This window comes from Lepeophtheirus salmonis, chromosome 13 (assembly GCF_016086655.4).
Source record: "Lepeophtheirus salmonis chromosome 13, UVic_Lsal_1.4, whole genome shotgun sequence".
NCBI lineage: Eukaryota > Metazoa > Arthropoda > Copepoda > Siphonostomatoida > Caligidae > Lepeophtheirus > Lepeophtheirus salmonis.
Window position 1 is genome coordinate 28,852,903 of NC_052143.2, and position 27,874 is coordinate 28,880,776.

Sequence of the window (27,874 nt, forward strand, 5' to 3'; positions counted from 1 at the left end):
TAATTCTCAAAAAAAATACGTCAAAAGAATTTTATTACACATTTAATTATTTGCTACAAATAGTCCGCGTATTTATGCAACTACCTGTATATACAAAATATGAAACAATGTATGTGACCTTAAATTAAGTTAAGTAATGTGAGTATGTAGCTAAAGCTCAGTGCGTCGTATTAAAAAATATCTACAGGGTTGATTTGATCTAGTGGTACACATTTTATTTTTTTCAATTTTTTAGAAGTAAAATTTAAACAAGAGGTTTTGTGCAGCCATTTATTAAACATATTTTTCTAAAAATATGTTCTTGATACAACTTTTATTAAATATTTAAGCCCTTAGGTCTAATAATTGACTCGATTAGAGGCCTAAATCCCTTTCAGATATTGACTATGAAGTCGGACTCGGGCTTGATACATTCCTTTTTCATGGTTTTTGCCTGTAGACTAAACACAGTTGTGAGGAGTAGCACGCACCCTCTCCTCCATACGCACATATGTAAAGTAGTCTAAGGGGGTTGCGTCTCGAGAGAAGGGCAAATATATGTTGGGGACTCAAAAGTCCTGAAAGTTGTATCTCAGAAAGACCTTTGTCTTAGCAGTGCAATGAGACACGCCTCCGTCTTGAGTGAAAACAACATTATCCCAAACTTTTGCTCTGACCCAAGGTAGCACTTTCTTAAATAGAAGTTCGATGTAAGCATCTGCATTAAGCCGCTCCCTCCTCGTCACAAAATGGGAAGGCAGACTCCACCACGCCCAAGACAATGGTTCCACCTAGATTTTTCCCCCTAAAGACATGTCTCACTGAAGGTAATATATTATCTAGATGTGCGGTTGCGATGTAGCGGCCGTTCTACTACTTCAGAGTGGCATAAACGGTGAAAACTTTTTCATCGGAAAAGAGCAAAAAAATTTCCCCAATTTTCGTTGGCCTTGCTAAAATTTTAAATTTTCTGTGATCTTTCCAACAATATAAGCCTGATTTGTTCAGAGGTAAGATGTTTTGTTGTCCTCCTCCGGTTTTTTGGACAAATGCCATTCCGGATGAAAAATAATAAATGTATATGACTAGATAAGATCAATCCCTATGATTAATAACTAAATGTTTCTCTGAATTTTTATCTATTCATCGATGCCTAATTAGTCTGAGGAATGCCAGGTACTCCCGCAAGCAAATAAATATTGTTTTTTTTTTTTTTTTTTTTTACATTTTCTTAGTCTTTATTCGGATACATATTAAAGAGATAACTACTTTGTGCTGCAAATGTTGAAGTTTTCATGGTTGATACCTTAGAGGTGCGAATCTAAGATATACCTGTTTCCCTGTGAATACCCACTGAAATACTTTCGCGAATATCTCTTAAAATAACTTTCTTGAATAGATGCACGTATTTTTTCTCCAACTGTGACCGGACTTGAGTCGAGAAATGAAAGATTTCCTATTTTCTTTATGATAAATAGTCTATATCGTTCATAGCCATAGGAGAAGCTAAAATTATCTGATAGCTCGTCTGGACAAATAGGGTTTCCATGAAGGGATAAGTGACGAATTTTTGGATATAAAAACTTAACACTATCAACGATTAAATTTAAATCGAAGAGTTTATTCTTATTCAGGCTAAGCAATATAAATAGAGTTTTTAATTAATATGGAGCTAGATTAATTTTATAATTTATTACCAAAGTGTTTCCAGACAAGGAAGAGGTGAAAGAGTTGAAAATACTTTGTTATCAATATCGCAATTGTTTAAAATCAGTGTTTGTAAATTGGAGAAAACTCGAATGTAAAATAAATCCTTGGAATGACAGTTGCTTAAATCTAATGTCGTGATAGTTTCAAGTCTCCATGCTGAGGTTTCGGAAAGGAGATTGAAGTCGTCAAGTTTCCCATCACCTAGATTTAATTGAAGAAGTAAATTACTCAAATGTTAATTATGTCGTATATAAATAGGTGATTATCGAATTCCATATTTTTTTATGCTTTCCGTTAATTTTTGAACGTCTGAGGATATTTTATGTAATATATTTTTTCATTCCTTTTTTATTGTTCTCCAACGACATGTTTTACTTCAGGAAAAGTCTAAAAAAAATGGCCAAATTTAGTTGGCTATGAGAATACTTTTTTATCCACTAGGGGTGAGTGAGCAAAATGAGTTACTCTATAACTAACTCCACAACCTACATGAATTCACCTTTTTAATTAAATTCGTAAGGAGAGCTCTGCAAAGAGGAAGTACACTTGCATACGAAAAATAATTGAATGATGTCATTTCTGGACATCTCTCAAAGTAGCTTTTTCATAGGCAAATAAATTTGGAAATAACTTAATACTTGGTCGTTGTTACTTTTTGGTAATATGAATGGAAATAAATTAACGATTGTGCGCCTGAACATATTTTTTTTCAGAAATGAGTGTAGAATGTGTGAATGTGCAAAATCGCCGAAATACTTGTAATATTTTTACCTTTTGCCTTTTACTATTTTCCTCATGACTTTTTACTCTAAGCCAATTAACCTTAAAACTCTTTTGTCTCCAGGATATTTTGCCTTAATATATACATAAATGATGGATGGCGTTATGCTCAAAAATTTATGTGCTTACATACAAGAGTGGTCTGAAAAGTTTCTGACCTCAACCTGAAGATGGGCGCACTCGTAAATAAAAACAAGTTACATCAACCTAGCAATGTTGACAGTTACTCCACAAAGTGTCAGCCATTTTGATACGCGCAGTTGTTATTCAACATTCATTTGAGTAAGTTAATGTGAGTTTTTTTGTGAAAATAGACAAAATAGAGTATTACTCTGTTGATGCACTTAAAGCGCAATAAATCCAAGTTTTAGGGTCTATTAATTACTGTATATGAAACTTGGATAGACCATTAATCAACCGAAACGAAAATACAAAATGTCTTGTATCTTTGTTAGGTCTGAAACTTTTCAACTCACCCTCCTACTATCCAAATCTACGAATCAGAGACGTAAAAGATAATAAAATTAGTAAAATATGAAAAAAAAAAAAAACAACAATTTGAATGAAAGAAATGCTAATCACTTATCAGTTGTAAATCATCATTTGACATGATGGATTGCCATGTAAGAAAAGACTCATGGATTGACGAACAATCATAAGTTCATATTTCCAACAAAAAAAAAATAGTCAATAAGCTTTTTAGTAATAAACATACCATATTTGCATTCGAAAATTAAAAGGGAACATCAATTTCAACCAGAAATAAATAAAAATGACAAATAAATATATCTTATTGAAATATTAAGGCGAAATATATTTGAAGCAAAATGGGATGAAGGCAAAATGTCCAAAGCGAAAAGTACCAAGCACCCAAAATAACTTAAATCGTTAACATACATTGCGTACATAGGTAATAAACTTACCTAGATGAATAAATAACAACGCAAACTTACCCACATAAGTGATTGAACATTCTTTTTCGTTAAAATTCAACTGTTTCTCCAAGTGCATTTATATTTTTTTTCAATACCTCACTATCCTTTAGAATATTATGTTCTGTTAAATAAAATTAAAAATAGAGCATCTTTTTAAATATAAGATAAGGGAATAGGTGATAATTAAAATTTTAGTCTTTATCAGTCAGGGTTATTAATATTTTTATCTAAAAATACTGAATTTTCCATACGCAGAAAAAAAAGTAATAATAAATGTTTTTAACCACCATTCATAAGTCCTTTTAAGCGTTTATATGGAGTATTTCAACTGATAACATCTAGATCTGTGGTGTGTTAACACATACACAATCTTGAACAAAAATAAATTTGGGACGCAAAGTTGTTATATAACAGTTGTTTGAGTGAATTGAAGTGAAGATTTTTATAAAAAAAAATCAAAAAAAAATCGCTTATTTCCAACATAGTCTAATTGTAACACTACACACTTCACTTAGTGAACCTACAGACGGGATAGGCGAAAGAGTTGGAAGCATCGCTTGGCAAAAGTGTATGAAGTTACAAGGAAAAATAAAAATAAAATTCACATTTTTTTTCTTACAAAAACACCAACATCAACTCACTCTTGAACGACTGCTATATACACCTGCGCGTCTAAACAGCTGAAACTTTGGTGAGTAAATCTCAACAGATGCTTTTATTTATGTGTACTGCCATCTTCACGTTGAGGTCAGAAACTTTTCGGACCACCTAGAGTCAAATATTTTATAGACATCTTATTAGTCGATTATAGGCTTTGTAATTAAATTTTTGGGATCCGTTAAGAATATTGGTATTGCAAATAGAGATAAACTATGTAAATATACTTCAAAGCCTAAGGGTAAAAATTATAAAACCATTACTAAAATGTTTGTATCATGTTCATAACTTTGTTTAAAATTGAAAATAAATTACTTTTCTTCAGAGGCTCATATTTTCATGACGAATATATTCAAAAAGTTTAAAAGGATCTTATTTGATAGCTGAAATTCTGAACTTTAATTTAAAACAAAAGAGCCCTCCCCAAAAAACTCTCTAAATCATAGTCAATTTCAGATAAAACCACGACAATATTACAAGCATAAAACTCATTTTTGAAATGATCTCATAAGAAAAGTCCATATATTTACATGCCATAGCTTAAAGAACGAAAGAGAAAAGTAGGTGCTAGAGCTTAAATAGTATGAAATGAAATCCTTCTTGAGCATAGGGTCCCAAATTCGGGATCGTTTTTTTCCCCCAATGGATAAGAGTGTATTTGTGGGAATGAATCCCTGTTGAACTGCCCTATGCCACTAGGATTTGATTTTTTGTGAATTTGCTCCGGGAACTCTTTATTATATGGTTGCAATGTTCACAATCTGCTTGTGCAAGTTATGAATTCTACAAAATCTACACTTGTACACCATATGTATACTTACCTTTTGGGTCAATTATATGACGTCAAGAGAAGGAGAACGAAATGGTCAATTGTGGTTGATTAAGAAAAGATACGAGGTGTACCATAATTGATAAAGGATCCAAAGAAGTAAATATCCCAACATATAATTGGAAGAATACGCAATTTGGGGTGGAAACAATATCAAATCAGGAGAGCGTTTAAGAAAGATGATGTTCTTAACATTGTCTAAGGATTGCCATGCAAAAACATGATTAACCTGTTGCAATTGTAATTGATAATGCTCCTTATCATTCTAAAGTGAGAGATATTCTAACAGGGGAATTCGCTTCATAAAATATAATTTATATAGATTGGGCCCCTATAGTCCTATTCTCAATCCAATAGAAAATATCAGGTTAATTAAAAAGAGTGAAATGAAAATAGAACTTCCCAAGAAGCTATAAAATACATTTTATTCCAAACCCCAAAATCTAAACATTCCAAAGAAAAAGCTATGAGAATCGCAATTGCTTGTCAAAAAACAACACAACAAATACTCGAAAAACATGTGCAAGATGTGTTGCAAATATATAAAGTAAAGTTAGCACTGACTTAAATTTTGATAATATTACTTTTTAAAAGAATATACAAAACCATATATTGTTATTATGTACATATATATTTTGATCATTTTATTTATTCTAATACTAATATATATATAAATATATTATACAGGGTGAGGACTCAAAAATTAGAATCCTCTTCGAGGTATTCTAGCCTCAGTTCTAAAAATTGGACAATTTTGTACTTGGTGTCATTCAAAAAGCTGAAAAAAGCTACAATTAAATGTTTGATATCGTGTAATCAAAAAAGTTCCGAGCAACAAGCAAAACAGCAGAGGCTGTACGATTTCCTCTGTGCACAAGTCGATCTCCGACAAGAAAATCTTCACAATGGACATTGTTCCGAACAGGAAAAATGACCACTGCTTGGCTAAATCAAAAGGTCGGGTCAAGAGAACTTTCATGACCAAACATCCTGTTCAGATCATAGTCCTTGGTGTCGTGGCGTCTGACGGTAGCAAGACACGTCCCTAATTCTTAGAGGCTAACGAGAAAATCAACACAGATATCTATTAGAAGGTCCTTAGGGACCATGTTTTGCCATGATTGAAGAGCGTGTTCCCCAGGGACAACTATGGGTTTATCCAAGACGGTGTCCCGGCACACACTCCAAGAACGAGAAGCATTTCTGCAGGGATAATATGGCGGCTTTCTGGTTTGTAGACTCCTAGGCTTCGTTCTTACCTAACGTGAACCCTCTGGACTTCGCTGTTTGGTGTTTCTTGGAGGGAAAGACGAACACGATTATCATCCAAATGTCGATGCCCTAAAGGCCAGGGAGGAGTGGAACAAGTTCTCTTCGGACTTCATGAAGGCCAGCTGCGCTTCTGTTCGTTCCGTATTGAAGCCATCATTCAGATTAGAGGCGGACATATATCTTATAAAAAGTGTAGAAAATTGTTAAGTTAACAAATTTTGCTTCGAAAGTTTGCCATATAAATCGCACCCATTTGGAATTATACTATTCCATTTTGAATAAGACTATACAAGTTTGAATTGGACTATTTCGTTTTGAATTAAACTGTTCCCATTTTAAATTGAACTATTCCGTTTCGAACTAGAATGCGCCCGTCTTTTTTGTGGATATTTTAAAATAAACATCGACTCTTTCTTATATTTAAAATGGACATATTATATGTGACGTTCCAACATAAAAACAAGCCTAGCTTTACATTAGTAAATGAACCCTAGATGTTATATTGAATATAATGTTTTAGTAGGATATACGCACATTGTACATAACTAAATTTTATATAATTTCATTTGATGCAATATATAACGTATAAAAATATGGTACGAAATACTCAATTATATTTAAATTTGAAAAGATTTTTGAATTTGACTATTCTCATGGTCGAGTATAAAAAGTTAATTATTGTTGGGAATATTCATTTGATAATTTCCTTCAAAGATATATAGGATCAAATATTACATTTTTATTCGATTGCAAAAGCGGTAATGGTGGAGTGTTTCAAGACAATAAGTTAGAAAGGTTTTTCGTAAAAACTTTGGATTTCTATAAATTGTTACTTGTATATAATTGTTTTAATGAAAATAAAGTTATACATATTGTCAAATTTTTAATAACATTAAGCTTATGTCTCAACTACCTACATAAATAATTGATTCAGTGGTATCAATGTGTGTAAATACATCCAGTTTAGAGCAACTCTTTGGTTCCAGAAAAAAAAAAAATCTTTTACAAAGTGCATAGAAACTTATATTCTTCGGAAACCCCCATAATGAAATAAATCAATCTATTTTTGATTTTAAAGCATCATTTTTTTCAAGTTTATGCGTTTTATTATATTTTTAGTCAATTTCATTAACAGTGTGATTATTGAACTTAATGCATTGTATGAATTTTTTTCATCCGTTTTCCTGATAACGAGTATGTACACGAGCAAGGGTATATTTGGATATTTCCATCAAGAAAGAAAAAGGGATTTGTCATGCATGGTTGAGATGCTTACCTTCAATATAGAGCTTCATCCTGTCGTCTTTTTTGTTAATTATAGAAATAATGCCATGAACAAATGTTTTGAGAGAATGTATGGAGATTGTCACCATTTTCAAGGACTGATGCCTGCCAAATGAAACTTCTTGGAGAGAAAACAACTTGGAGCATGGACCTCTCTTTTCACAGGATTTTTGGGGCCTTACTTTACAATTGCATCCAATTTTGCAAAAATTACAAGCCATCTTGTGTTCTTCTTTGTCCACACTACAAACTGTCACGTCATGATGAAAAGGTCGAATATCGAAATAGGAGGCAGAAAAAATGTTGTGGAACATTATTCATAAGTTATAGCATTTGAAAACTAACTTAATAATAATAGAGTCTAATCGTTTAATATTGTACAATGCAGAGATAATTTATAATGTTGTTCCTTGCAGAATAAAACTGGACCGGATAATTTCTATGACACTCCGTTTTAATCAATATTAACAAATATCTGAGGCTATGAATATGACAAATTATATTCAAAAGATAATTACAGGGTTAATTAGAGTCACATTACTTAGTAAAAGGCTTTAATGTAAAGCTAATATTCTTGAGTATCTCATCCCATCCCTAAAGTTTGAACATAAATCCCATAATAGAACAAATATGTTTATAAACTATTTGGTAGTTTATATTTATTAATTTAATAAATATAAGGGGAATTTCTCAATAACTTGATTTTTACTCAAGCGTCATTTCTAGTTGACTCACCACAGATAATAACTGCGCTTCCAAAATCCCTGAAACTTTTTCTGAGTAATTATTAACATATGCTAGATAGGTGTGTCTAAAGGACACTGGGCAAAGAGTGGACACTCAAGGCAAGGAAGGTAGGATTTAGTAGTTCTCAATTCTGATTGGCTTAAAATTAGAAGCTGCTACATTTTCCTCCGGCTAGGCACGTAGCCAGTGCGGGTGGGGAAGTGAAGGAGTGAGTCTACCACCTTAGTGAATAGAATAAGGGCGACTACGTTAGGATATATTCCTAACGTAGTCTTCCTTGTTTTTAGATTGCATTATTTATTTTTCCCTTCACCGCTCATGCTCTAGAATCCTTTAGTTATTTGGTGGGGTATCCTGTATACTTTTGCATGTACGTCATACTTTCTCTTGGTATCTAGAAATTGGAAACAGCGATATTTTCTCAGATCCAGGTCGATTCAAATCTTAAAAGTGAATATTCGGTTAAATTTGTAAATCCCTGAACTTTGGGATCCAGATCTGAGTGCAAAATTAGAAAAATACTTGGCTAGAACATAATTATTATTATAATATTGGGCATGTCGTTCCCTTTATTGTTTCTCCCCAACTTTCATCCGAAAAAAAACATAAAAAGGTCCAAAATTAGTTGATATTTTGTCAATTCTTCCAACTACTGGATTATTATTCTATAATAGTTGATAATTGTTCACAGCTTAGTAATAAAACCAATCAATTTTAACAACACTGATTAGAGGAGAAGGAAAATAAACTTGGTCAGCTGACAACCAAATAAAGTGTCAATTTTTGGGCTTGTGGATGTGATAAAGCCGTGTGAAAAAACCACAGGATACAATTGTCTATGTAGATATTGCTCTAATCACTGATTATGATAAATTGATTGTACAATGTACATTCGATAAAAAAATAATATATTTTTTTTGTAAAACTAGTTATAACTATGTTATAAGCTTTTTTTAGATCCAAAATCCCTGGGATATTTTTTTTTTATGATCCATACAAGATCTCGTACCCAATACCAGCTTGGGTCTTGTATCTCAGATCTGTATGAATCATGTAAGTTTACTTATACTGTACCCGATTACTTCGGATCCAGGGGAAAACCCGTTCTATCTCTATTCGGGAGAGGTCCCATAAGTCCAACATCAGTGAAGCTTGTTGCGTAGGTTCTGGCATTTTGATCAGTACCCGTAATCTCTGAAGATTAGGTTTCAATTTTCCATTTGAAACTTTGCATCCCAACAATTTTATCGAGTCTTGTGAAAACTTATTTTTGATATCAATAATCGTCAAAATATAATTCATAGCCTAATTTTTGTTATAGATTATTTTTCATCAAGCCCACCAACAGATATATTTTCGATGAAAAAAAAGCTTTTGAAAACCTTTTGTCGTTTTACAGGTCAAATTGACCCGTTTTCAGCTTTAAACTAAGAAAAATACCTCATACTGATATTTTTCAGACTTGAAACTTCTTTATGCTTATAAATATATATCAACATTATGGATAGTGAAAAACTATTTTTTTGTACTTTACTTTTTTTTCTAAAATTTTTTTTTTTTTTTCAAAACATTCAATTATGGGTGATTTTTACTCATAATTATAAATGATGTTTAATGTTATAAAAAATCAAGAAACACATGTAATCCTTATAAAATATTTATAGATATCACAATCAGAGGGTTAAAATTTGTTCAAATTAATTGAAGCAAATGATAAAAAATTTCTGGAGCACAGAATCCAAAACTGATCTCAGTGTTTTGAATTCTGGAATTATAGTAATTTGTTTATTTATTATCCTTAGGAGAGTCACCAAATTAAATATACAATAAACAAAATTTATATAAATGCCTTTTTTAGAAATATAAATGTGTTTTCATGGATTCTGTATCTTGTTCTGAACTTGATATATTTCTTTTTTCATGATGACAAATAATAAAAACCACACCTTTATGTAGATACTTATAACTTAATTATCATTCATAGCGATACGGAATATCATATCAAATATTTCAGAAAATATTCCGTGTTTAGTTTTAAAAAATCTATTTAAAAAATATACATTTCAATGGATTTTGTAATTTATAAGTAATCCTATTTTTTATAAGGGTGTACAAGGAAACAAATAAAATTATCATTATATATTTTTTACGTTTTTTAACGTTGATGTTATGACATCATACACCGTAATGAACATTATACGAATTAATATCACAATTCAATACCGCGCTTCGTACAAATTCAAATCAAATAATTATTGATTAGACTTTAAATGTAACAATTCTCTACTCAGGGTAAATTGATTTCTTCATTTTTTTAATCCTAGTATCTTCTTTCTAAGGAAGGAGTCCACTCTATTCAACCATGAGGCTTATTAGTTTTCATCCCGTTGTCTTATAGAATACGGAATCCAAATTTGAAGATCTCTTGAGATGAAAGATCAAGTTAGAAGTATCTTCCTTCGTTTCCCTCTATTTTTTTTTTGGTCATGACTCTTTGAGAACATAGAAGTCCAGTTCTTCTAAGCCTAAGCAACTATAAATGTATATCCACACATTAAATTCGTCTGTCTTAGAATGATTCAATTGTTTAAATGTGGTGTTATTAATATAATAATTTTTTTTATGCTGGTTACTTCAAATGGTTGAAGTACTTAATTGTAATTAACATATCTTATTTTATATTTCACATCCAGAGCTTATCTGAAAGTTAATGGGTCCTCTCATAGTTTCAAACCTAGTTACATATGAATAGATAGATTCCTAACCATGGAAGGAGTTGACTCTACTCTCGTATAAAGCTAAGCTTGGTTTGGTTCACTTCTTAGGATAAATTTTCATCCTATTATAAGATGTCGAGGATTAAATATCTCAGATCTCTTCTTTTGTCCTAATTTTTAAATAATATGGAAGTTTAACTTCTTTAATCAATGCAAATTGATCTATGCTAATTATAATTACAACTAAATCTAAAATGTATATTTATATTTTCTCAAATATTTTTAATATATTTCAATTCTATGACCATAACTTATGCATAATATTCATGTTCTAATATTACATAATCTTTTATATTATTATATTTACGGATGCCTAAGGTTGTGTGTGCTTGGTCATATAAATGACTTTTTTGAAATTAGAGAAAGGAAAACGGTTGTTGCGTGTTCTATTTCTTCTTTCTGATTTATATATTCATTATTTATTAATAAAATTGTCCAACAGCAAAAATGGTACAAAAACAGTATATGCTCAATTTAATAGAATTTGATCCCCTGATTCCAAATATGGCCTTATTTTCTCTCTCAAAGCCTCGTGGCCTTCAGAAAAAGGCCATACATTTATTACTATTTTGATTTACCGCTATATATGGACTTTTATTATGAGATGAGTGAAATAATGTCGTGGCCTTATCTCAAATTGACAACGATATAGTGCGTTTTTGGAGAGACTCTTCTTTTTAGATTAAAGTTCAGCTTTTCGACTATCCAATGAGATACTTTAAACTTTTTGAATCTACTCATCTTCAAGCCATGAGCTTCTGAACAAAAATAATCTATTTTCCACTTTCACAAAGATAACTCAAGTTAAAAGTATGATGCAGACATTTTCAAAATGTTTTTTCGAACTTTTTAACATTTGGCTTTAAAATATATTCACATAATTTATTGCTATGTTCAACATCGATGCCTTAAAAGAGCTTAACAATAGCCAAAAATAAGCAAAAAATTATGGCCTTTATCTGAGGCTCTGAGAGAATACATAAGGTCATATTTGAAATGAGGGGATCACACTTTACTAAATTGAGTATATGCTGTTCTTGTGCATAAAAAAAAGTGTGATTTTGTTGCATAGTGTAATTGTTGTACAACATTTCCCTCTAATAAAAACTACCTATAGATTGCCACTTACCTTATTGCAATATTGAATATGATCCATTTTATTCGTCAAATGCTTTAAAAAAGTTCCCCTGCAATTGATTGGTTCTTCATCTATTCATTTTCCCTAGGACCTCATATTTTTAAATTTTGTTATCCTAGTCACACGCCTTCTGATCCTCTCTTCATTTCTGTTCAAGGGATCTCGTCTCTGTGTGCAACACTCAGTGGATCTCATCTTTTTTAATGGAATGATTGTTCAATGTACTACTTCCCATAAATGTCTATGATAGCGACTTCTGGCATCGTGAATCATTGCATCTATACTTAAAAAAGCACAAATTCCTCCAAATCTTCTATGGAATAATCGTATACTGCTTTAAGAACTAATGAGCTCCATAAAAAGACACAATAATCCACTGAAATCCCAAGTGAAGAACAGAAATAATTATAATCCTCCATCCACTGCTCCTTTATTGAAATTCTGAAGTCCTTTTCTTCTTAAGTCAACTCTGCTTCGCCTCTTACTCTAAAAAAACCATATCATATAACCTGGACCCTTGATGTCTTTATTAGTTGTGTGCCTCTTTGTCTTCGGAAAACGAGTGGAAGATAGTTACAGACTCTTAAAGATAATGTACCTCTCTTTTCTCAATATTTTTGTCTGCATTACCAATGCCATATACAATGCTATTACCAAATGAGATTTTAGCGTTCCGTTCCGATAGAAGGGGTGTAGGTGTCCACGGCATAAGTATCCTAGAAAATAGGCAAATTCAGGGGCAATTTTTGAAATTGGAGAGGTATCTAAAGCCTCCACCCCTACAAACGCCCCTGATATTCATATTCGTGTAAATGTGAATTAACCACTCTAAAAAGTACATAATAATTAATAACATCTCTTTTATGCAGTAATAATTAAATTTATCTTGTACTCAATGAAGCGAATTCTTACGCTCTTAGTTTTTTATTTTTGTTGTAATTTTTCGTAGGGATTTAAAGTACTTCACATTGAGGGGATATTTGATTTATATATTATGTTTAACATTACTGGCTGCAATCAAGGGTAATAGTATTTCTATTAATCTTGGCTGCAATGTATTTTTTCTATGTGGCCTACATGTCGAGGTTTAGTTTAAAAAAAACTATTTTTTTTTTAAATACACGAATCATATATACAAAGGTTCAATCATTTATATATATAAAATGACCGCCAATATTTCAAAGATATATTACGGTCAATTATAAGCATTGAACTGTCTCAAACTGGATGCTGGCTACTACTTTGGGGCCCAATTTCTCCACATGGGATAGCTTCAAAAGGGCAACACTTGGTTATGTGACGAGGATGAAGTCTGATGGGAGGGTCTCCTTGGCCAATTTGTCACCAAGTTCTTCCACTGAAAGGACTGACTCCTCAATCAAGCGTTCCAATTCTAGATGCTGTTGTAGGTCATTGAGCTGTTGATCCCTACGTGACGTGGTCGCAGCTTGAGATAGCTTTACGAGTGGAGAAGTAGTTGGGGCAGTTTGGCCATAGGGATTTGGTTTGAGGTACCAGTAAAAGAAGGACAGTTATAAGCATACGCATCAAAAGTGAGCAGCTGTCTTACCTCTTTTTTAGAGTTTTGCCAAGGGTTTGACTTCTTTTAGACTCACAGATGAAATCAGGGTCGTAGAAATGCAGGGAACATAGCTTTGCACTTTTGGTTGGTGCCTCATCTGTCTTCTTCAGATCTGTTTCTCTTGGAATGGCTCTCAGCCAGGCGGTATGAAGTCCAGGGTTTCTCTCTTTGTTTGTTTTTTCAGATGGATCGCAACACCAAACTGTGGTGGCTCGTTGTCATAGCCCGTTCTACACCCTGGAGCACACCACTTAGTAAGCATGGTTGGAATTACAAAACACAATAAAAATGGCGTCCACAAAGTAACTAATAGTTATTGCTGATAGATACCAAAAACATTGCATTGCTTTTTTTTTCAATAAACCCATGTTGCACACGTATTTGAATTCATGTTTGCTTGTGCCCGGTCCTGCTTACAGAAGTCCTTGGTATAATGACAAGCCTGGTACTACCTAATAATTGGAACGAGGAACAGAACGAAAATAATGGATGAACAATAAATACTGAACGAAAAAAGAAAAATTGAACGGAACGCTGAACAGGAACGCCAAAATAGCAGAACGCGTACAAGCCTGACCCTGTCATTGAATTGTAAATAGTTCCAGGGCAACTTCTTTATCCCCAGTTCATTCTTCCTAAAAACTTCTTTACAAATAACAATAGCACAACAACGATCTTAATAAAATACGGGGATAATAATGTATTGATACTTTTACTATTTTAAATATATATTTACAATATGGGAAAATATCATTATCATTCAGGTATGGGAATAATAATAATTTCTACATATATTGATTGTGTTTTTAAATATTTAACAGAGTTTTATAACATAGATTTTTGGATTTTTCTTGGTTATATATATATATATATTTTTATTTGAATGAAAGTTCTTAGTCTTGCATATTTGAGTATGATTTCGGCTGGAAGCTTGTAGGTCTTTTGTTTTGCATTTGAAGATTGTAAATATATTTTAGTCTTTTAATTATATTTTTTCCCTTCATATGCCATCTCCAAGAAATAATTGACATAATTTTTAACAATTTTTAAAAGATTCTGTTAATAGTTCTGAAGGTTGTGTTCACCCGCCCTATGGAAACAATTGGGAGCAGAGGATTAGTTCAACACCTATTTCTTCAAGCTCTATTAAGGACTCGTTTGGTTGAGTAGAAGGAAAATATTCAGTCTAGGATTCCCGTTCGAAAGTTAGAGCCATTGACAAAGATATGCAGTCCTCCGAGTTATGATGTTTCAATTCATCTTCTTTTGATATATATGTAGTTCCTAATTGCTCAAAGGGAGGAGTATCTTGAGTTTCTTTGTTTAGGTTTCTACATTTGACAGGATGAGAGGGAACAGTTAATTCTGCTTGCTTACCAAGCATTAGAAGTCTAATGGGATTAAGATCATCTACAGGAATAAGGTGTTCATTAGAACCCCCTATTTGACGTCAGCGAAACAATACATTTTCTAACGAATTTTGATTGGATCAAAACGTCATTATAAATTCCACCCCATATTTATCTTGTAAGTAAGGAAACATAAGAAGTAGACCTTTAAAACTAATGATCATACCTCTCTGAAAGGGACAACTATGTTTTTCAGTACCATATTTCTTTACTTTCTCAATTACCACAATCAATTTTTCTAAAATATCAATGTAATAATATCCACCATAAAGACACTTTAGTTTTCCATATCATATTTTTTTTCTCGATGAGAAAACACTGTACCAACTGCAGATCAAATTGATAAAATCCGTTTGTTCATCAAGTTCTGGCCATTTAAGTGTTATGCAGCTGGAAACTTTATTACTTAATAATTGAGTTGCCAAGTACACCTGCTGATGATCATTACCTTTGCAATGAATATGTATAGGCTTAAAGATATGTAATGGAGTCAAATCACATTCTGATTGAGCATTTAAAACATGTTGGAATAGTTCTTTCGTCAGGGTTCCACCTTTTGGAAGATCAAATACACTTGTTAGTCAATTATTTTCACAAGTTTAATTAGATGAGTTGGATCAACCCTCAAAAATATTCTTCTTTCGAAGTCATCTGTAAAATAAAAAATATAGGTTAAGTACGTCGTTTAAAAAAAATCCAAATACCAGGATGAATAAAAAACGGTTTGTCTTTTGATATGCCCAATTCTTTCCGTAGCTTTTGGTTGGCGGACCCATATCTGCAACTGTACTGATTATGTTCCACCCTGCTTTTCTATTTCTGATATGCATTGAAACAAAATTTCTTTTTTCATGGTCTCATTAAATGCCAAGTAAAATGGGTTGCTTCCATTGATGGAAAAGACCAGGAGCAAATACGACTGGACAATGCTTAAATGGGCCGATAGCTTAGTCCTAAGAATTACTATAATCAATTGTTTCAACAATTTTAACCTCATCAAAAGATATTACGAATAAATCGAAATTATTCATACATTTATTCGCAGAAAAGTTTTTCCTCATTACATCAAGGCTGTCCCATAGAAATCTGATATCTAATTTAAAATCTTTAATCCAATAGAAGGAGGGGGAAGATACATGAGTTTTTTAATGTCACAAAAACTTATTAGCCCTCAGATAAATCGTTCTAAGTAGAAAAGCTCTCAATGATTTTATCTTTTGCAATTAGTCTTCCACATCATCAAATTAATTTGAGATCTAAATACTATGGATTCTCTCTAAAAGGAAATCTTTTACCAATTTGTTTGTTGAATTTTTTTCCTTTCTTTTCCCGCATGAAAATTCTTTCAAGATTTTTAAGTTTAACTCTGTATTTTAGATTTTCCATTCGACATTCATAATTTTCACAATTTTTTTTAAGAAGTAGTCCTTGAAAAACAAAAAGATTCCTCACATGTAGATTCAATATTTTTTTCTCCATTGGTTCATCCGTTAACTCTATGATTGTTTCCTATTCTTCCATGAATTCAAGGTTTGGATAAGATTCCATCTCTTCGATGTTAATTGATTCTTCCATAGTGGGCGATTTGGTATTGGAATATGCCACAGAGTCCTTAACAAATTAAAAAGTTCCTCCTCCGAATTTTCTCTCCAAAAGATGATTGCACCTCCTGTGCAACCACATTAAAAGCTGCACGGAGGGATTTGCAGTCCTATAAAATGAGAGACATGGTCTTCTTATCCCCCTTACAGTATAAAGAATATAAAATCAATATAATACTGCCCTCTTTCTGTAAAAACTATTATTAAGGATGGACATACGAGTAAGTGCGAGGAAAGAGCGGAAGCAAGACATATGTTATTATTGATTTAAAGTTTAATAATAAAAAAATCATTTGCTAATGATGTTAAAGTTTTGGAGGATATAATAAAACGTAATTCAGCTATTGAAATAAGAATCTTTTATATTTCAAATAACACTAGTAAAGCTAAAAAAATAGTCGAAATTTTAAAATTCAGAAATACTTAATTTTCTTCGTGAAACTCATAATAAAACTTTCCTATTTTTTATATTATAGATATATTAACATTGATATGTCTTAAATTTCTTGACTTAAGGTTGTTAATATGATATGTTATACACTGAGTAATCAAAAACTAATGGCTAACACTTTAGCCGTAGCAGTAGGCCACTAGTAAATTCATAAGTTAAAGTACTATAACGTATATTTGTGATATTAAGATAAAAAGAGTATGGTTAAAATGAATAAATCAAAAAACGATTATCCAATATAAAAAAAAACTGTAATTGAAATTTTTGAATTGAGTAATTAATACACGGAAAATGAAACAAATTAATAATAAAAAATCATACAATCTAGAAGTTATTAATAATAAATATTTCAAATAGATTAAACAAATTATTAGCGACAAATATAAATTATTTCTATGCAAAAGAGATCATGAGACATTTGTATACAGACATAAATATACTAATTATGAGTAGAAATACAATTCATCTTTATTCTATCATACTCTAAATTTCATGTAGAATCCTCATTCTTCGTCTTGTAAGTCATCTGTAAAGCTAAAAAAAAAAAAAAAAAAAAAAATTAAGTAATTTTTAAGTAAATTAAGGTGTATAATATTTAAAACGAGTGATACTTATCTTTAATAGATTGAACATCAACAGGGGTTTAATCCATGGAGTATTTCCAAGTATTTACCCGAAGAAACTAATGTAAGACAAACACATTGTACACAATCTAACAACCCTTTTGAGACAATTTACGCAGTTGTTCTTTTCCATATTATAGTAGTTTATCCATCTCAAGAGATCAGATACTTCTTGAGAAGGAGATCAAACATTGTAACATTTAAGAGATCCATTCAGGATGTGTAGTGAATTTCAATATCTCACAAATAGTATATACTTTATTTGAATTTTTATGAAGCCCAGTATAATAATGTTATATTAATTATTAATATTTATTACAAAGTATGACGTCTTTATCATTACATTAAAATAGTCAACATAATTAAGATAATGTATTAAAGTATTATAATGTAATAAAATGAATTAATCATTAATTATATCAATTATTAATTTTAATAGAAGTTTTAGACTGACAATCAGATAAGTTTATATTAATACAATATAAAATAAAACAAATAGATTCAAAAAATTATTTTAACAAATGTAAGTTATTAGAGAGTAGAGTAGAGTCTAAAAACATCTTCTACTTGTTTTCCAATGACAAAAGAGGGTAGTTTTTTGGAACAAGGTAATTTCTCTTTAAACTATTTTGCTTATAAACCATTTCGCCTTAAGATGTTTGCCTTCGAAAAATAAAATAATACATATTACCGAAACCTTACGATATGATTACTTCAAACAGGATACAAAATAGTAAATAAAATTAGCATAGTAAAAAAAATAAAGATAAACAAACAGGGCAACGATTGAAACAGAAGAATTGCTTATCACTACTAGCTTATTAAATATCATTAGACATGATGGATTATTCATACAAGAAAAGACTCATGGATTGATGAACAATCATAATTATAGGCAAGACCATAATAATATAATTATTCTAACAAAAAACAACCATTAAACGTATTATTGTAATGCACATTACATATTTGTATAAAAAACAACGTAGAAATCTAATTCATTTATATTTTAGGGAAAAATGGTTTACGGCTAAATGTTTTGAAGCAAAGTATATTATGGCAAAATTACCAGGCAAAAGGACGTAATATCCGTTTGGGCATTTTCCTTATTCGGGGTTCAGGATGATAAGCCACACTTTTTTGTTCAGTAAGAAGTGATCAATGTTAGGTTAGTTTAACACCCCTAGAAAAAATATTTATGTTATAATTTGAGGGGACATAACAAAGGATTTAATATTTTGAAGGGAGTAATCAAGGGTTGAACATTTTTGAGGTATTAGTAACGGAAAAATATCATTACATTTGTTTTTGTAATATAATAGCTCTTCATTATCTAAATTGAAGGGAGTAAACAAATAAGAATAGATAATTTTTTTGTGGGAAACACATTAATCTTAATATACTTTTTATGATATAACAAATAATAATCTATAACGAATATATCTATAGAATAAATATTATGTATAGGTAGAAACTAAAATAGACAAAAATAACCTGTCAAACACATTGACATACATAAAGCAATCTTTTATGACATGTACATGTAATTTAATGTATTATGTATATATCAGTTTTTGTTAGAACTTAGATATTTTACAGGGTGGGGATTTCAAATCCTTAAACATCAAAGGATAATATAATAACATTTATTTTAACAAATGAACTCATACATTTACAAATCTTTTGTTCTTATATGTACTGGATGCGTGGAAATTCTGAGGGTATGACGTTACAGACTTATAGGTCTATTTTGGGACCATGCAAGAAATCTCGGTGTTTGACAACAGGCTGTCCAGAAATCTTTTTAAAAAGTGGGAGGAAAGCCAAGTTGTGACACCAGCATTGAAAGAAACCCATCTCCTCCGTTGCAAAAGTCTCATTTAAATGAGACTTTTGAATTTGAACTATTCTTTCGACACTTTTGGTCTCTCAACCTCCCCTTGACAACACCTTTTGCGTGCTTGTTGAGGGAAGTCCTGCAGTACCTGGCATCCAAACGCCGATGCCCTCAAAGTTACTGTCAGCCAGCAATGGGATACCATAATATAGGAATACATCTGCATTGGGTGGCAGGCCTTCCGCCTCCGCCTGGAAGCCATCATTCAAGCTAAGGGCGGCTAGACTAATTATTCAAAGAGCTCATACACGCTTCTATTTATTGTACTAATTATGTTGAAGTCATACAGTTGATTAATAAATAATATCTTGTTGAAGTTTGAAAATTCAAAGTTTTCAGATTTTAATGACCACTCAGAATACGTAGATGTTCACTTTTCAAGAACAATATAATATTTTCATCAACTTTTGGAAAAAACGAAAAAACAAAACAAAAAAAAACACACCTTTTCATGGTACCATAGCATATTCTTATTTCTTAGATCAAGTAGTCAAACAGTTCAAGGATATTAAGCAAACAGTCAAAAATGAGGCTTCTGCAAATAATCTTTGCCTATTTAATACTAACTTGCACAAGTTTTACTTTAAGCATCTATTTAAAAATGATGATTATTTTTTGTAAAGAAAATTATTTTAAAAAATTATTAAAAATTGCAAACACTGAAAAAAAAGACTTATTTAAATTTTTTTTTATTGCTTCGGTTTTATTCATTAAGATTTAAAAAACCTTGGAACTTTAGCTATATAGCAGTAGTTCCCAATCTACACGGTGAAAAATATATTTAGTAGGGCTAGTACAGTACGGGGTTGTACAATATATATAATTCCCTACCCAATATTTAGATATTATAAAATTTTGGCCATTTATTTTTTTTAAATTAATAGATTTAGATGGTGAGGTAAGATTATGATTCATAGGCATACTTATATATATGAAATCATTTCTGTATTTGTTTATACAAAAAAGACATAATTACTTACAAAATAATATAATACCTCCTAGTGGACAAACACCCATTGGTAAGGTAGAGGGATAATTAAAATAAATTTCCCTATGTTTCCAAATATATTTCACGATCCCTTGCAACTACAGATAGATCTGTATCAAGCGTTTTTTTAATAGCTTGCGATACTGTCACTACTAATAGGTCTTGCTTATTATGGGAAAATGTAAAGAATCCCATCTTTGGGCGAAAAACTAACAGACATAAATTCTGGAATTAAAGTTTTTTAGAGAAGTTATTCAGGAAAAATTTGCTTAACAGAAAAAAAGAATAAAATATCAAAAACGCTTCAAAAACTACATTCATTCTATTAAAAAAAAAAACCATTTTACTATCATAGTGTATCGATACTGGTCTGGAACCAAAGCATTCAATTTTCAACACCGCTAGAGGAAGCTCAATGGATCGGCATTGGACGCCATCCTGGAAAACTACATCCACAGCGTTTTTCAGGTCTTCTGCCCCCCACCGGGAAGCCATCATTGCCGCTATTTATAGTATTAACTTTGTTGAAATTCTATTGTATATTTATAAATTGTATCATGTTACCATTTAAAATCTAGTGTTCAGATTCTAATGGATACTAGGAGTGACCATATAAAGCATTTCAGCGGTTTAGGTTGGGGTAGGAGAGAGGCTAGTGAGAGAACGTTACCAAGTTGTAGCCCTCCTTCGGAAGCCAAGCCTGGATTTTTTTGAGTCCTGCTGCCATAACCAGGGTAATCCAGCAGCCACTTAATTTTACAAGGGGACAAAGCATTAGTAAGCGCCGCGCCGAGCGCCGCTTAAAACTCTTGAAAGGGAGCGCGCTTGCCATTTTAGATGAGCAAAGAAATCACTTGAATTTTTGCTCATTTATGTAAATTTGATTTACTTTCTCAGTTTTCTGTATCTTATGAGATAACATCGAAAAATTTGAGAGTTAAAGAATAATTTTAAAGATTACAAGAAAAGACAGTTAAAGTTATGTCTCAAGAACAGCAAGAGTCTTTTTTCAATTGCAGGCATTTAAAAATATCGTCTTTTGGACAGTATTGTATTGTGCAATTCATGAAAATTTTATTCAACACTATTAAAAAATGGCATGTAATGCCAATGATAAATTGGTCATTACTTCCTTAATATTGAAGCTATAGACATCATTTTGGTAACAAAATTTATTTTAAAATTATTTATTATAATAAATAGGTTTAAAAGGGAAAAAATTGAATTGAATTTTTGTTGTAACATACAAACATAAAGAGTTGTCATGTTCAAATACGAGCAAAAGAATGAGCGAAGCTTATTTTTACATTGAGCGGGAGCGCACTCATTGCTTTACAAAAACGAGTGGGAGCGCGCTCACAAAATAAGTAAATGAGCGGGAGTACCCACAGGATTTCTTGAGCGGTCTAACGCTCTGTCAGGGGATCATCACACTCTCAGCAAGTCCAAGTACACTGTGATATTGTCTTTCAAGCCGACTTCAAAGATGTGACGTGGCTTGATGAGGCCCTCTTTTGAAACCAGACCAAAGACCATAACCCTGGGCAGGAAACTTTGTTTCATACATATGAGCTCTGTCCTCAAGTGTTGAACCTTCCAGATTTGCATTTGGAAGATCCTTGCAATGGTCCTGTTGTCATAACTTGGAGCAATAGAGAGCGTGAATTGTATTACAAAGTAACTCCGATCGCGCTCATTGAGATCCTATTGTATTTAAGAGTCGTAAACACTGACCGATTCAGAGTTGTTGTTTACATGAAAAAATAACCAGTCTTCATCAAACGGAAATTGAATTATGTCGTCTTTTCTAGGGCTACAATTTTATTGTTCCAGCCTGTATTAAAATTTTATTTCTAATTAAAATATTTTCCATGCAGCAATGCTTTTTTAAATGTATAAGGTTCTCCTTTTTATAGGTAGTAATTCATTTTTTCCCTTAAAGTCATATAAAAGACAACCGTTATAAACACGGATCTTAATTGAGGTTCTCTTTGGGTTTTTTTCCTTTTAAAGACATCAGCTGTACTTAAAATGTTAATTATATTGCACAAAGATCGGCGGGAAATGATGGATTATTTATTAAATGCAAATATTGTGCATTTTTAATTAAATACAATCTATAGTTAAAATAGTTGACATGATGATAACAAAGACCATTGATTCCTTCATGCACCTGTACTCTCAAACTGGATTGAGATGGCTTCATTGACTGGAAAGCATACTCTTCCAGACTGGTTTGAAAAAGTTTTTAACTAAAATAACTTTTCCGATATTAAACGCACCCTCAAAATTGATACTTATACAGAGCTAAATACAAACATCCAGATAAACTAAGATATAGATATGTTGTAAATAATTATATTTCATATTCATTTCAACAATCTCCACAATAAAACCTACAACCATTATTTCCTGGCAAACACGGATGGTAATTTAATTTTTTCATTTTGAAGCAAACATCGAAGCCAAAAAAGTCATAGCAGTGTTTCTCTGTAACAAAAAGTAAGAAAAAAGAGGAAAGTTAAACATTAATGAAACAACAGAATATCGGATTCAAATAAAAACCAGCATCGAAAAAAGGGTATGGGAGGAAAATCATGATTATGACACTGTATTCTTACCGCAATGTTGACAAGTTTGGCCACAATAACTACTAAAAAGCGATTTCTGACATTCGTTTGTTCTATTCCCACAAAACACATAGGAATCCTTGCATTCTAATTGATTGGATTTTATTAGAAAGAGTTAATTATCTAATAATCATGAGTCATTTTTATGGATGTGAAAAAGTTCCAAATCTTTTTGAGCATACATTTATAAAAAAATATAAGTTGATAACTAGTGATGAAAATCCTTTGTTTTTTATATTGCTTGCCCTGTTTTTTGGAATTGCTAATATGAAGAACTAGTTTTATTTTCCTCACCTAATGTCATAATTATTTAACTCCTTGATAGTGAACTTCCTTTCCTAACACATTCAATAACATTGAAAACCTGATTGAACATTTGCCTGTGCTCATAAAAGATGTAAATTAACTTTAAAGATTAATTTCTGGGCTATAATTGTAAGTCCTTGTTGCCCTCTGAGTAGAATTTGGGGATCGACATCAGAGTAATTCTTGACAATGTCCTTGTTTATTTCCTTCTTCCCCCTCCTCCCTTGTCACAGGACTGTAGCTGATCTCCTCCAAAACATTATTCAAATTGTTTGCGTTACCATGTTAATTTTGAGTTTCCTTTTTTAAACATGTCCATTATACACACGATTTTCATCACTACATATATAAAAGAAACCGAAAACTAACACGGCCATCCTAACAATTTGAAGAATGTTTAAGGGGAGAACAGTTTAGTTTTCATGACATTTTATAAGATTAGCTTCGAGTCAAGGACTCAAGGGAAAGAGGGGGCAGACAAAAATCTACAACAACAACAAAAATATAAGGTAAAGAAATAAGGTCTTCATCTACATACACTCTACAGGTATAGGGCCGACTGATATCATATATAGCTGTTATTTTCTCCTGTTTTAAAATTGTTATTTTTTTCAATTAAAAATTGCACTTTTAAAAATACATATCAAGCTATAAACGAACCGAATTTTCTTTTTTATATTAAATACTTTAGTGAATTTTACATTATAAACTCAAATTATATTAATAGGAAATAGTACATTTAAATAGTCAATTATAATTAAATCTGGTCAATAATCAAAACATGTGTTGCACAATTTCATGCATACTTGAACTTTTACCGTACTGAACCTTGTTTCTCATTCCTCCTTTCTCTGTTCGTCTCTTTCGAGAAAGGTTTGTCTTTATATTAACACAAACTTGGCAATATTATCGAATAATTTTTTGTCTTAATATTATGACAATTGTTGTTTCTTTTTTAATTAGATCTTGCAGGATTTGGTTATATTTATGAAATTTTTTAGTTTAAATAAGGTTGCAAAATTGTTATTAACTGTAATGCATATATTTTAAAAGACTTCTTTCATAAAGCGGCAAAAAGATTGTCTCGTATAATTTTTTTATACCAAGAAGTTTTGAATATGGAACAATATCAATAGTGGCCAAAGTTACAAAATTAAGCAGACTGACATTTCTTAATTTGGTTAAAATATAGCCAGCATTATAATATAGAATATTTTCCAGAAACTGAGGAGTTAGGTCTGGAAGAAAAGTTGCATTAACTGCTTCGTCAGATGTATTTCATTCTTCTTTTAAATCATCTAATAAATTGAAAAGATATTCGCAATCAACATATTGATCATTTGAGGGTTATTTTGAGGCTCGAATGTTGTTCGAGTTGGGATCTTGGACCAAATATGGCTGAATCAATTTTCCAAGGCATCTTGAGCAAATCTTCTTCCAGTTAAAATGAATGAAAATCTTTCATCATTTCGATTTATATCTATTGGAAAATTATACAATTTAATTGGTGAACAGACTGGATACTTTTTACTCGAAGTTGATCTATTATTACAATTCACTGCACTACATGTTACCATTGTTAAAAATGCATTGCAATGAATAAGTATTGGCTAATTATTATCAATAGTTAAATTAAGGCCACAAAGTAGTACATATAATACCACCTTCAAAACCTTTAAAATATACCTTATGGTAACTGACAATTTTAAGCCAATCAGTAAAGAGGAGAAAACACCTCTTCTACTGATTGCCCACTCTTTCCTTTGAGTCCTATAGCTGTAAGTAGTTATGTTATCCAGTAAATCAGCACAAATAGTACTTTTTGTTAAGCAGAGTCACGTCAGAAGGAATTACTCATATGTCCATTCTCAGTTTTACTACAAGTCTAAAAAGAACTTACACTTATACATTAAAACCAATCCTCACTGTTTATTTCTACTATCCATATGCTCACAAACTTTGTATTTAGATATTACACAATTTAAAAACAAAAGAAGCTTTAAGGTTGAGTCTACGAGCATTATAAGGTCTTTTTTATTTATGACAATGACTTTAAACCAGGGGTAATATTTATTTAAATATACTTAATTGACTACATGACTAATTTTTTTTCACGGAAGGGCCGTTTAAAGTACAAACAAAGAATAAAAATAAACTTTGAAACTAAAATCAAATGACCCAAGTGTCAGTACGGGTAAGGATATAAAATTACATATATAATTAGAGAAAATGATCAAGCAATATGTTCTGGTGTATCATAAAAAGTGACTATGCGGGAATAAGATTCCACGTTAACCATAAATCTACCCAACCTAACAAGTGAGTCTTCCCACTTGTTAGATTGTATTGCGAGCACTTTACTTTATATAATAATCTCCGTCTGCAGATATATCGGCTCTCAAGCTTGCCAACATAAAATTATTATTCTTTATAATTACACTCAGAAAGATATAGATCATTTTCACATCTTTATTAATTCCTTACCACATTCTCCACATCTCCTTTTGCATTTTTTCCTCCACTCAGTAAGGCCACATGACATTATGTCAATATCTCTACATTCCGGAGATTCATTAGTACATAACATAACTGTAAATAAATAAGTAAATATTGAAAATACGTAAAACAACTTAGGTCAAAACAAATTGTTTAGGACAATTGGGACAAATGACAATAGAACATAGAGTGCAAAAAACTAAAGTTGAAATGAACATAAGTAGAAAAATTTCAAAGGAGAATATTAATTTCAGTAGGCGTTTACTTTGTATACATATATAAGTGTTAGTTTCGGTCCGGTCTGAATTCATTATAATTTTTGTAAGACAGTTTTTCTGGATAGGCCTCGTAGTACATTTCGGTCTACAAAACACGTTGTTGCCTTTATTGTATCAATGTACCTTTTCTGCTAAAAGAAACAGAAAAACGACACAACATCAGTTGGTAGTTAGCCAATAACTCTTCTCAACCATAAAAAATATTTAATTATTGTTGTCAATTCGTAAATGCTCCAAATGAGCTGATTCAACATATCATTGTTCAGAACAATGAGGGGCGGACATCAACAGTTTAAAACAGAATATAGCATTTATTTTTGTTTATTGAAGTAATACTCAAACAAATATTGGTCCAGATCGGTCTGAAAAACGGCGTTGCTTCTGTATCCCTCCGTATACAGTGGACTTTATTTGTTATTGTCCATATATCTATTTTTCAATGAAATTATAAAAAAATAAGTCCATCATTGGGAAATTTGGTAAAACACAAACTAATGTTGTGTCTATTTCTCTTTCTTTTCGAGTCCAAATCTAGTCCTGGGTCTAATAAGCTTTAGAGTTTAAGTCAAGCCAAGAGTATTTGATTATTTTGAGATGAAAGTCTTCAAAATATGAACTCGAGTCAGTCGAGTTCAAGTCTCTGCTATTACTTCGGTATGCACCAACCATTTCATTTTATTATAATATGTTTATAGACTTTACCAGCTTTCCTCATCATAACATGTCAATTTGAAATTCTTTGTGTTTTTAATAAATTCTTGCATTTATCAAGTATTACTTTGTCATCAAAGAACCATAATTAATAAGAAGCAGATTCCTAAAGAATTTGTGCAGCTGCATATATTTGGGATCTAAGTCACAGCGTTACTTTACTCGCATTAACAGTTTTTACGTTGTTCTGTGTTCTACTGAACATTTTTTCTGTTCTTTTCCGTTTATTAGTGTTCTGTACGTTGATTGGTTGACTATGACTGGGCTCTTTTTAAGGCACTATAATAATTAAATAATAATTTCAAGATGGGTATTCAAATAGTCTTTGACCACTTTCATTCTGCAACAAATCACCATGCGAATCCGAATGAGTTTCTAAAGAAAAATAATAATATTTATTTTTTATTTACATATATGTAGGATTATTATATATGAATTGGATTTCCACCAGCTCCATATGAAGTCAGAAGGTAGTTAACCAATGTAAGTCCTGCGCATCCTCCTCTAATGAGACTCCACTGAGGTTGATGTTACTATGACGGACTCTACAAGCTTTAGATTGAATATGCCGCCATATTGAAAAGTGTTTTATATAATAAAGGTAACAACGGGGGAAAATTATTTAGGACCAAACCGCACACAGAATTCAGTATCAAACTATTCTCAACACTAGTATACATTCTACGACGAATATTTGTATATCATATAACACTTTCAAACAATATTCTACATTAATATTGTTCTTTGTGTTTCATTCAGAGTCTTTTATGTATAAAGTGGCGTATGTACTTAAA

The 27,874-nt window shown here is 31.5% G+C and overlaps 1 protein-coding gene and 1 long non-coding RNA gene across 2 annotated transcripts; both read right to left on the reverse strand.

Annotated features, from left to right (window-relative positions):
- Nucleotides 1-256: 256 nt before the first annotated feature.
- Nucleotides 257-3,527, reverse strand: LOC121128606 (leucine-rich melanocyte differentiation-associated protein). Its single transcript, XM_040724199.2, has 3 exons — nt 3,423-3,527; nt 1,677-1,890; nt 257-1,614 (listed from the first exon to the last, which is right to left on the reverse strand). The coding sequence occupies exons 1-3, from the start codon at nt 3,478-3,480 to the stop codon at nt 1,287-1,289; spliced, it is 600 nt and encodes a 199-aa protein (XP_040580133.1). The 5' UTR covers nt 3,481-3,527; the 3' UTR covers nt 257-1,286.
- Nucleotides 3,528-23,001: 19,474 nt separating this feature from the next.
- LOC121128516 (uncharacterized) lies at nt 23,002-26,300 on the reverse strand. Its single transcript, XR_011783245.1, has 3 exons — nt 26,080-26,300; nt 23,281-23,376; nt 23,002-23,149 (listed from the first exon to the last, which is right to left on the reverse strand). It is a non-coding gene; the product is annotated as an uncharacterized lncRNA (long non-coding RNA).
- Nucleotides 26,301-27,874: the final 1,574 nt, after the last annotated feature.